The sequence below is a fragment of the Eubalaena glacialis genome, chromosome 2 (assembly GCF_028564815.1).
Source record: "Eubalaena glacialis isolate mEubGla1 chromosome 2, mEubGla1.1.hap2.+ XY, whole genome shotgun sequence".
Classification (NCBI taxonomy): Eukaryota; Metazoa; Chordata; class Mammalia; order Artiodactyla; family Balaenidae; genus Eubalaena; species Eubalaena glacialis.
This window is the reverse complement of record NC_083717.1, coordinates 127,493,488-127,505,921: the sequence shown is the minus strand read 5'-3', so window position 1 is coordinate 127,505,921 and position 12,434 is coordinate 127,493,488. Positions and strand designations below refer to the sequence as shown.

General features: G+C 33.8%; 1 protein-coding gene across 2 annotated transcripts in view; it reads right to left on the bottom strand.

The window, feature by feature from the left end:
- SCFD1 (sec1 family domain containing 1) overlaps positions 1-12,434 on the bottom strand; it is a 137,516-nt gene that overhangs the window by 48,474 nt on the left and 76,608 nt on the right. For both annotated transcript variants that reach the window (XM_061182420.1, XM_061182421.1), the window contains exon 15: positions 5,421-5,517. In XM_061182420.1, coding sequence (XP_061038403.1) covers positions 5,421-5,517 — 97 coding nt within the window. The remainder of the gene's footprint in view (positions 1-5,420; positions 5,518-12,434) is intronic.

The window sequence follows — 12,434 nt, the reverse complement described above, 5'->3', positions numbered from 1 at the left end:
TACCTTAAATGTAAATAGATTAAATGCTCCAACCAAAAGATACAGACTGGCTGAATGGATATAAAAACAAGACCCGTATATATGCTGTCTACAAGAGACCCACTTCAGACCTAAGGACATATAGACTGAAAGTGAGGGGATGGAAAGAGATATTCCATGCAAATGGAAATCAAAAGAAAGCTGGAGTAGCAATTCTCATATCAGACAAAATAGACGTTAAAATAAAGACTATTACAAGAGACAAAGAAGGACACTACATAATGATCAAGGGATCAATCCAAGAAGAAGATATAAGAATTGGAAATATTTATGCACCCAACATAGGAGCACCTCAATACATAAGGCAAATGCTAATAACCATAAAAGGGGAAATCGACAGTAACACAATCATAGTAGGGGACTTTAACAGCCCAATGGACAGATCATCCAAAATGAAAATAAATAAGGAAACACAAGCTTTAAATGATACATTAAACAAAATGGACTTCATTGATATTTATAGGACATTCCATCCAAAAACAACAGAATACACTTTATTCTCAAGTGCTCATGGAACATTCTCCAGGATAGATCATATCTTGGGTCACAAATCAAGGCTTGGTAAATTTAAGAAAATTGAAATTGTATCAAGTATCTTTTCCGACCACAATGCTATGACACCAGATATCAATTACAGGAAAAAAACTGTAAAAAATACAAACACATCAGGCTAAACAATACACTAGTAAATAACCAAGAGATCACTGAAGAAATCAAAGAGGAAATCAAAAAATACCTAGAAACAAATGACAATGAAAACACGATGACCCAAAATCTATGGGATGCAGGAAAAGCAGTTCTAAGAGGGACATTTATAGCAATACAATCCTACCTCAAGAAACAAGAAACATCTTAAATAAACAACCTAACCTTACACCTAAAGCAATTAGAGAAAGAAGAACAAAAAAACCCCCAAAGTTAGCAGAAGGAAACAAATCATAAAGATCAGATCAGAAATAAATGAAAAAGAAATGAAGGAAACGATAGCAAAGATCAATAAAACTAAAAGCTAGTACTTTGAGAAGATAAAGTTGACAAACCATTAGCCAGACTCATCAAGAAAAAAAGGTAGAAGACTCAAATCAATACAATTAGAAATGAAAAAGGAGAGGTAACAACTGACATTGCAGAAATACAGAGGATCACAAGAGATTACTACAAGCAACTCTATGCCAATAAAATGAACAACGTGGAAAAACGGACAAATTCTTAGAAAAGCATAACCTTCTGAGACTGAACCAGGAAGAAATAGAAAATATAAACAGACCAATCACAAGCACTGATATTGAGACTGTGATTAAAAATCTTCCAAAAAACAAAAGCCCAGGACCAGATGGATTCACAGGCGAATTCTATCAAACATTTAGAGAAGAGCTAACACCTATACTTCTCAAACTCTTCCAAAATATAGCAGAGGGAGGAACACTCCCAAACTCATTCTACAAGGGCACCATAACGCTGATACCAAAACCAGACAAAGATGTCACAAAGAAAGAAAACTACAGGCCAATTATCACTGATGAACATAGATGCAAAAATCCTCAACAAAATACTAGCAAACAGAATCCAACAACATATTAAAAGGATCATACACCATGATCAAGTCGGGTTTATCCCAGGAATGCAAAGGATTATTCAATATACACAAATCAATCAATGTGATACACCATAATAACAAATTGAAGAATAAAAACCATATGATCATCTCAATAGATGCAGAGAAAGCTTTCAACAAAATTCAACACCCATTTATGATAAAAACTCTCCAGATAGTAGGCATAGAGGGAACTTCCCTCAACCTAATAAAGGCCATATATGACAAACGCACAGCCAACATCGTTCGCAATGATGAAAAACTGAAAACATTTCCTCTAAGATCAGGAACAAGACAAGGTTGTCCACTCTCACCACTATTATTCAACATAGTTTTAGAAGTTTTAGCCACGGCAATCAGAGAAGAAAAAGAAATAAAGGGAATCCAAATCAGAAAAGAAGAAGTAAAGCTGTCACTGTTTACAGATGACATGATACTATACATAAAGAATCCTAAAGATGCTACCAGAAAACTACTAGAGCTAATCAATGAATTTGGTAAAGTAGCAGGATACAAAATTAATGCACAGAAATTTCTTGAATTCCTACACACTAATGATGAAAAATCTGAAAGAGAAATTAAGGAAACACTCTCATTTACCATTGCAACAAAAAGAATAAAGCACCTAGGAATAAACCTACCTAAGGAGACAAAAGACCTGTATGCAGAAAACTATGAGATACTGATGAAAGAAATTAAAGATGATACAAACAGATAGAAAGATATACCATGTTCTTGGATTGGAAGAATCAACATTGTGAAAATGACTGTACTACCCAAAGCAATCTACAGATTCAATGCAATCCCTATCAAACTACCAATGGCATTTTTCACAGAACTACAACAAAAAGTTGCACAATTTGTTTGGAACACGAAAGGCCCCGAATAGCCAAAGCAATCTTGAGAAAGAAAAACAGAGCTGGAGGAATCAGGCTCCCAGACTTCAGACTATACTACAAAGCTACAGTCATCAAGACAATATGGTACTGGCACAAAAACAGAAATATAGATCAATGGAACTGGATAGAAAGCACAGAGATAAACTCACGCACCTATGGTAACCTTATTTTTGATAAAGGAGGCAAGAATATGCAATGGAGAAAAGACAGTGTCTTCAATAAGTGGTGCTGGGAAACCTGGACAGCTACATGTAAAAAAATGAAATTAGAACACTCCCTAACACCATACACAAAAATAAACTCAAAATGGATTAAAGACCTAAATGTAAGGCCAGACACTATTAAACTCTTAGAGGAAAACATAGGCAGAACACTCTATGACATGAATCACAGCAAGATCCTTTTTGACCCAGCTCCTAGAGAAATGGAGATAAAAACAAAAATAAACAAATGGGACCTAATGAAACTTAAAAGCTTTTGCACAGCAAAGGAAACCATAAACAAGACCAAAAGACAACCCTCAGAATGGGAGAAAATATTTGCAATTGAAGCAACTGACAAAGGATTAATCTCCAAAATTTACAAGCAGCTCATGCAGCTCAATATCAAAAACACAAACAACCCAATCCAAAAATGGGCAGAAAAGCTAAATAGACATTTCTCCAAAGAAGATATACAGATTGCCAACAAACACATGAAAGGATGCTCAACATCACTAATCATTAGAGAAATGCAAGTCAAAACTACAATGAGGTATCACCTCACACCAGTCAGAATGGCCATCATCAAAAAATCTACAAACAATAAATGCTGGAGACGGTGTGGAAAAAAGGGAAGCCTCCTGCACTGTTGGTGGGAATGTAAATTCATACAGCCACTACGGAGAACAGTATGGAGGTTCCTTAAAAAACTAAAAATAGAACTACCCTACTACCCAGCAATCCCACTAGTGGGCATATACCCTGAGAAAACCATAATTCAAAGAGTCATGGACAAGCCTCTTATATATCCTCATCCACCAGAGGGCAGACAGCAGAAGCAAGAAGAACTACAATCCTGCAGCCTGTGGAACAAAAACCACATTCACAGAAAGATAGACAAGATGAAAAGGCAGAGGGCTATGTACCAGATGAAGGAACAAGATAAAACCCCAGAAAAACAACTAAATGAAATGGAGACAGGCAATCTTCCAGAAAAAGAATTCAGAATAATGATAGTGAAGATGATCCAGGACCTTGGAAAAAGAATGGAGGCAAAGATCGAGAAGATGCAAGAAATCTTCCAAGAAACAAAAGTCCAGGACCAGATGGCTTCACAGGTGAATTCTATCAAACATTTAGAGAAGAGCTAACACCTATCCTTCTCAAACTCTTCCAAAAATTGCAGACGAAGGAACACTCCCAAACTCATTTGTGAGGCCACCATCACCCTGATACCAAAACCAGACAAATATACTACAAAAATAGAAAATTACAGACCAATATCACTGATGAATATAGATGCAAAAATCCTCAAGAAAATACTAGCAAACAGAATCCAACAACACATTAAAAGGATCATACACCATGATCAAGTAGGATTTATCCCAGGGATGCAAGGATTCTTCAATATACGCAAATCAATCAATGTGACATACCATATTAACAAACTGAAGGAGAAAACCCATATGATCATCTCAATAGATGCAGAAAAAGCTTTTGACAAAATTCAACACCCATTTATGATAAAAACTCTCCAGAAAGTGGGCATAGAGGGAAACTACCTCAATATAATAAAGGCCATATACGAAAAAAAAAAAAAAAAAAAAAAGCCATGTACCACAATGTTCATTGCAGCTCTATTTACAATAGCCAGGACATGGAAGCAACCTAAGTGTCCATCAACAGATGAATGGATAAAGAAGATGTGGCACATATACACAATGGAATATTAGCCATAAAAAGAAACAAAATTGAGTTATCTGTAGTGAGGTGGAGGAACCTAGAGAATGTCATACAGAGTGAAGTAAGTCAGAAAGAGAAAAATAAATACTGTATGCTAACACATATATATGGAATCTAAAAAAAAAAAAAAAAAAGGTTCTGAAGAACCTAGAGGCAGGACAGGAATAAAGACGCAGACATAGAGAATGGACTTGAGGACACGGGGATGGGGAAGGGTAAGCTGGGACAAAGTGAGAGAGTGGCATGGACTTATGTATACTAACCAATGTAAAGTAGATAGCTATTGGGAAGCAGCCTCATACACAGGGAGATCAGCTCGGTGCTTTGTGACCACCTAGAGGGGTGGGATAGGGAGGGCGGGAGGGAGACGCAAGGGGGAGGAGATATGGGGATATATGTATATGTATAGCTGATTCACTTTGTTATAAAGCAGAAACTAACACACCATTGTTTAGCAATTATACTCCAATAAAGGTGTTTAAAAAAAAGTGAGTTCCCTAAATATTTAAAACAAAATTCAGTTTTAGATACATCTTTTTAGGAAACTCTTTAGGGTGAAACCAAAGTAATTAGAAACTGCGTCACTTAGAGATGCTTGCTTTGAATATTTTACCTTCAAATCTTCCTGGAGCCAGCAGAAATTGAGCTTCAAATGTATCACTTTAAACAAATGAATATAAAAAGTGCTTGAATACCTCCCCCTCCCCCCAAAAAAGCACTTACATACCATCAAAGAAAAGTTCAATAAAATAAAATGTAAATCATTTTTCTACCTTAGTAACTGCTATGCTACAAACTTCTCAACAGGAAATAGCTCATTTAATTATCTCATTAATAGCAAAGATTGTGAGAAAAACAATGATTCTATTCAGATTTTACTCAAATTGAAAATGCTGGATCCATCAGAAGTAAAACTTACATTAACCTGAAATTCATGGTACATACCATCAGGGTCTGATATTATATCTAGAAGAGATTTATCCAGAGTAGTTTTGCTCATTATTTTTTCTTCATATTCAAAATATACATCCAATTTTCTTGCCTGTTTCAAAATAGGTGTCAGATTAGAATACATCAAGTAATAAAAACATACTAAAGGACTCTCAGCTTACAAGTTTCTATTTTCTATGATCACTTTGAAAAACAAATGTTCATTTCCTAGTAGAATTTAAAGTTTCTTACTTTTGATCATATAGTTAATGTAAAAAAAAAAAGATAGATTGACTATTATATTTATCATATTTTACTTATAAATTCAGAATTAACTCTGCATGTCATATATTAGCAAAGACAAAAAGTCACACAAATCTCAATTATTGTATTAATTAGTAACTAGCATACAAATAACACTGTATTCCATGCAAATTAATGTCAAGTGGTCGTGTTACATTTACTTTTTTAGTGAGTAAATTCAGATATTTTCATCCTAACCGGAAAGTTACCCTAATTATTTTCAATGGTTTTTAAATAAACTATTTTCCTACTTAATACTTTGAAGTTTAGATAATGGAAAAGTAGTCAAACTTAGCTTTTCTGTATGGCAGCTTTTCTAATTTAAAATTCGTTGATTAAAATTATCCAAATGAAATTAACATGTTAGGATAATCCAAGGTAAATAAAAATTATCGAGTATCTATTAAATTATGCTTCAAATAAGACAAAAGAGAGAAAAGAACATGCTCTACTACTGAAGGTATTACCAATCTAAGTAGAAACCATTCATGAAATAAATGAGAATACTTATGAGATACCAACAAGAACCAAAATATAAATATAGAATATAAATAAATATATCAAGCTCAGATGATAGAATGAAATAAATGATTAACCAATTGTGGAGAAGGAAGTGATGAGTTTTGAATTGTTTTGAAGGTGATTTGGGGACATGGATAGACAGAGTTCATTTCAGTTAAAGGGATCATACCAAGGCATAATCAGAGTGGACAGATGTGAGTGGCAGACTCAGGAGTGATTTCATATATGAGGCAACAGGCAATCAACCAGAGTCCCTCAATCCCACTCCCCTGCAGTGGCACACAAGGCCAGAGCTTTAAACAGATGAAATATTCCGTTTGAAAATCCAAACAACATGAAAAGGTAAATACATTGAGACCTGTCTTCACTCCTGTCCTTTTCCACCCAATTTCCACCTGCTTCTTTGGATATTCTTTATTTCTTCTATAGTTTTTCACTTTCTCTATGCAAATAGTATCTATACCCTAAGATCCCTCTGCTTTCTGCCACAAAAGGTAATATACTATACCCTTCTGTCCCTTGTTTTCACTTAATATAACCAGTACATGGAGAATTTCCTTATTAGTGAAGTCTAGATAAGAGTTAATAAACTCTGTCAGAGTTTTCCTTTTTATAAATGGCTCTTCATATTCTTCAGATTCCCTGATACAGGAACCATTTTAACTACTGTATAAAGCTACTTTGAATAACAAAGTAGATGAGAGGTAAAGTCCTAGGAATGAAAAAATGTAATATCAAAAATGAACAAAAGAAACAGAAAGGAGATCCTAGGAAAGAGAACATGGTGGTGACTGTGTGAATGGAAAGGAAGAGACAGATACTTAATAACTAACATGAGAATGTATATGGGAAGGAAGCTAGTGAAAAAAGTCAAAGATAACTCCTGGGGAACTAGGATAATAGTAGTAGGAACTATGTTAACATAAATATTAGATTGGGAAAGGCTAATTATCTGTAGAGTAAAGCTAGGAATGGAAGGGGGAAGGCGATAAAATAAGGTGTTAGGCTGACTTTCGGGCCCTCACAATCTGCTCCAGCCAACTTTTCTGTTTTATCACTATTCACTAGGTTCAGTTCCCTCTAGTCACATCAATTAACTCACTGACTTTCATTAAACGTAGTGTATGCTTTTAATCCTCAAGGCTTAGGCTTGGGTTATACTCCTGGCTTTTTTAGAATGTATTTCTCCTCCATCACCCGCCCAGTGAATTCTACTCATTTTTCAAGGTCCAGCCTCTTTGCAGCCTCTCTGTAACTGTTCAGTCTCTGTTCTTTCCCTTTCCTGCCCCTCCCACAATCTTCTTCACTGGGAGAATTTATTAATCCCTTAAGTGTGTACTGACAGCACTTTGTACACTTCTCCATAATAATGATCACACCACATTACTGTCTTTGGTTTACCTGTTACCCTTCTAAAACTGTAAACTCCTTGAAGTGTGTCTAATTAATTGTTTAACCCTAGGAGTCTAACACAGCACCTGGCTCATAACAAGTACTTGATAAAATATTTGTTGAATGTCTAAGCTAAGAGCAGGACATATACAGATCAAGTAGTCATCTTTAAAAGTTATGAAAGTAGATAAATGAACTTCTAGAAGTGAAAAATGTAAAGAATCAAGTCTTTAGTGATTTAATATATAAAATTAAGTAGGCTAAATGCCATAATGGAATCTAATGTCTGTACCTACATAAATCAATGAAGAAACATGGTTCACTGATTTATGGAGGTACAGACATTAGATTCATTTTGCTCTTCTTGATGTATTAACTTACCCACAGTTTAACTTCTAATTAACAATGGAAACAGAATTCAAAAACAAGTTAATTCAACTGCTAATGGGTAGAGTTTCTTTTGAAGGTGATGATAATGTTCTAAAATTGCACTGTGATTATGGTTGCATAACTCTGTGAATATACTAAAAAGCACTAAATTGTACACTTTAAATAGGTGAATTGTATGGTATGTGAATTATATCTCAATAAAGGAGTTAAAGAAAAATAGCATAGCATTTCAATATACTGATTGGAAGGGAGCCTCATGTGGGAGAGAAAGGAGTGGAGATTTTCTAACCTGCATGAAAGAACTAGTATCTGTTCAGTATCTATTATGTGCAAGGCACTTTACTTACAGCTATGGCTTTCAAATGTTTTTAAACAGAGAACCTCAGGACCCTCTTTCTCAAACCAAATCTTCTGCAGAACCCTAAACATAAAGATACAAGTGACCCATTAAATGTCTCTATTGAGCTCTAGGGTACCAGAGAACAGTGTTTAAAAACTACAAACTTAGATTATCTCATTTAATTCTCCAGATAACACTATGAGCTAGGAATTATTAGTCCCGTTTTAAAGATGAAGAAACAGACACAAAGAAACATAAATTTATTCAAGGTTACCAGAGTAGAAGTAGTAGAGAGTTGAGATTCAAATCCAGGTCAGACTCCAATGTACACCACAGATAAAGAGTAGGGAAAATTACATTTTCCTCAAGAACAATTTATTGCTTCCTTTGCATATGCTTTATGAAAGAAAGTATATGTGTCAATTAGTATATATTTGGGTTTTTTTGGTAATACACATAATTTACATATATGTGGTAAAAGGTTACTTTGTCCAGAGACATAATATCTATAGGTCGGTCCTTTTTCACTTTCTTGAAATAAGGGAAAATACTAAGAGAAACAACTTCTGTCCCAAAGATTGATTATTCTTCTACAATATGGATTCAAAGGAGGACAAAAATTGGATAACAAGGGTTACATAGAAAATAGACAAATTAAAAATATAAAACAAAATAACAAGGTCAAGATAATAAACAGATTTTTGGTAGCTTCAATAAATATCAAGAATAAATGACCAAGAAGGGAATATTACAGAAAAATAAAGGACTATATATGGAATACAAATTATATCTAGTGAATATAAACTCTGAGAGCCATGAATTTCCTAAAAATCCCTTTAGAAGAGCTAAGAGAAGAATCTGATTTAAAAAAAAAAAATTCTAGTGTTTTTCTCCCAATGTCAGAGTTATCAGTTGACAATCAGGCTGATGTTTTTCATTTCTCAGTGCACTGTGTCAACATTCACATCAAATTAACCACATATATATGCATTTTATATATATTATCCAACTAAATGTACTGAATTGTCATTTACCTGTAACTGTGTTTATAATTTTGTTAATTTGAAATAAAGTGTAAAGTGTTATGTATATGTCTGTGTGTATGGCATTTTTTGACTGGTGACAGCCAATAGTCTACTGGGTTTAAAAAGAACAAAAGAAGGGACACTTCTAAAAACCCTCAAGTCATTCGGGATGTATAAGTAGCATGCATTTCTTGCCTTTTGAGAACCCATTACCTAGGAAGATTTATTGATGACCCATACAGGACATGAAAGGAATTCCTTTTTCCTCCTACGACTGTGGGGGATTTTTTTCCTTCTCTTTTACCATTCCTCTGTTTATCCTAGCTACAGACACCACCATTCTGGGACTCCCTATTCACTGCTAGCTACAACCTCAGTCATAGACTGAGGTGATGACAAAGACTAGAGTGGTATTTCTTGGCCTTCCTTCTTCTCCAAGCCCCAATTCTATTCCCTAGTCAGCAGTAAAAGTAAAGACATGAAGGGATTAGACAGTTATTACTTCCTTTCACTACTAAGAATCCCAATATTCTTCTACCAGTACTTCTTACAGGAGAGAGAGGGGATGATAAACCCTTCTTTGCTGCAATACAACATTTGAAATATTCCAGATTATGAATTAAATAGGGTTTGTAGGACAGGGACCTATCTGCCATGTTAATGTCTATACGAAAGTATATCCTTAAGCTAAAATGAACTTAGAACTATACTTTTAGGATATAACCTAATCTTAAGTTGAAGATCCTTTATACTCTAGCCTTTTCTTGTTTTTCCTTTCTTTTTTAAATGTGTAGTTCCTATCATCATTCAAGGCTGTTTTGGATAATTCTTCTTCCAGGTGAATGGCCTCTGTATGCTGTATTATAATAGTCTGTGGTCTGTATATGTCACTAGAGTATAAAGTCTAGATTATACTAAGCTATTTGTTCATTATTTTATGCCTTGTGCCCCTCAAGATGACTGGAATTCTCTAAAACTCAACTGCCTTTCATAATATAACACAATAGCATGTTAATATATTTTTAGTTATTTAGGTGTATTTTTTGCTGCATTTCATGCCAGTGGGTTTATATGGGTTTGCTAACGTGAAAAATTATGTTGCACTAAAACTGGATGTTCCATGAAAATATTTAAGGTGTTCTATAGCACAGCTGGCTGAGAATATTTATTCTGGAGCATTTGCTCATATGCCACAGTGACTTAGAAATCTTGAATAAAATTCATCATTATACTTCCACCTCACTTCTGTGCAGAGATGGGACAGTATACTGTCAAGGTGACGAACCTGATTAGGATCTTCAATTTCTACAACAGGCTATCAACCTTACTAGTTAGTTATCTCATTTCCAAATATATGCATTTTTCTCTCTACCAAGAACACTGAGTTTCTAGCATTCCAGGCCCAAATCAGAAGGTGTAACCTCAACTTCTCTGCTATCTAAATCCAGCCAATTTAAAAAAGTGATATTATTATATTATTTAAAGAATGCAAAGTAGTTCCACTTTAGATACTAAAAATTCTATTCTTAGTGTAAGAAAAAAACACTAGAATGCTATAAACTTAGACTTTTTTACATTGGTCACTCATAAAACTGCCCTCAATGAATTATATTTTAATATTATGCCCTTAACGTTCATTAAGTTGCTGTGTAAAATCCATGACAGTAACTGATATTAAAATATTGCATTGTTACATCACTAAATTTACTCTAGATAATGCCCAATATGAACAATGTCTTTTGTAACACAATACTAAGGAACACTTTGCTTAGAATAAAAAACAAATTCTTTCTGAGAAATTTTTCAAGAATTTAATCGTATCTCTTTACTGTGGTTGCCAGAAAATTCAAAGCCAAATTTGAGAATTACAATTATAACTATATAGAAACTATTATGAGTTTCTATTTCATGATTTCTGCTGTATGTGCTAGTCGTGGAAGCTGACTTAAATCTGTTTTAGAATAAGAAAACAAGTTTATTTAATCTATAAATTTATCATATATATTGACTCCTAAAAATATTTAAATTCTAACAAAAATGATCTAGGTAATAAGAAATTTTAAATGTATACGAAATGATCTTTATAGATGACAAATATTAAAATACTAATATTAGCAACCTTATTATAATGAAATACAAAAAATTGCTTTATCTATAATATTTCTGGAGAAAACAGAGGTTTATATGGCACCTGTAAACTATTATGTCTTATTTTATCATAACTCTCATTTAGTTTTATCTCACTAATATGTTGAACTCTCAAAAGATATACCCAGGAAAAGAACAGCAAATTAAATCCAAGTAAACAGAAGAAAAGAAATGATAAAAATCAGAGCAGAAATCAATGAAATTAAAAACAAGAAATCACTAGAGAAAAATCACTGGAACCAAAAGCTGGTTCTTTGAAATGATCAAACAAATTGGTAAAACTTCTAGCCAGGTTAACTAAGAATAAAGAAGAGAAGACATAAATAGTATCAGAAATGAAAGAGGGGCCATCATTACTGATCCCATGACATTAAAAGGATAACAAAAATATTTTAAACAACTCTGTGCCCATAAATTTGACAACCTAGATGAAATGAACCAATTCCTTGAAAGACACAATCTATCAAAACTCACTTATGGTATGAATAGGCCTATATTATTAAAGAAATTGATCAATAATGAATAGCTTTCCAAAATAGAAAGCATCAGGTCTAGGTGAGTTAGTAGTGAATTCTACCAAATATTTAAGAAAGAAATCATTCCAAATCTCTAAAATCTCTTCCAGAAAACAGAATGCAAACGAACTAGATGTTTTCTTACTAAGATCAGGAACAAGGTAAAGATGTTCCCTCTCACACTCCTACTCAACCTTGTACTAGAAGTCCTAGCTAATGCAATAAACAAGAAAAGGAAATAAAAAGCATACAGATTGGGAAGGAAGAATAAAGCTGTCTTTGTTTGCAGATGACACTACTGTCTATGTAGAAAATCCCAAAGAAACACCAAAAAATCTCCTGGAACTAATAAGTGATTATAGCAAGATTGTAGGACACAAGGTTAATATACAAA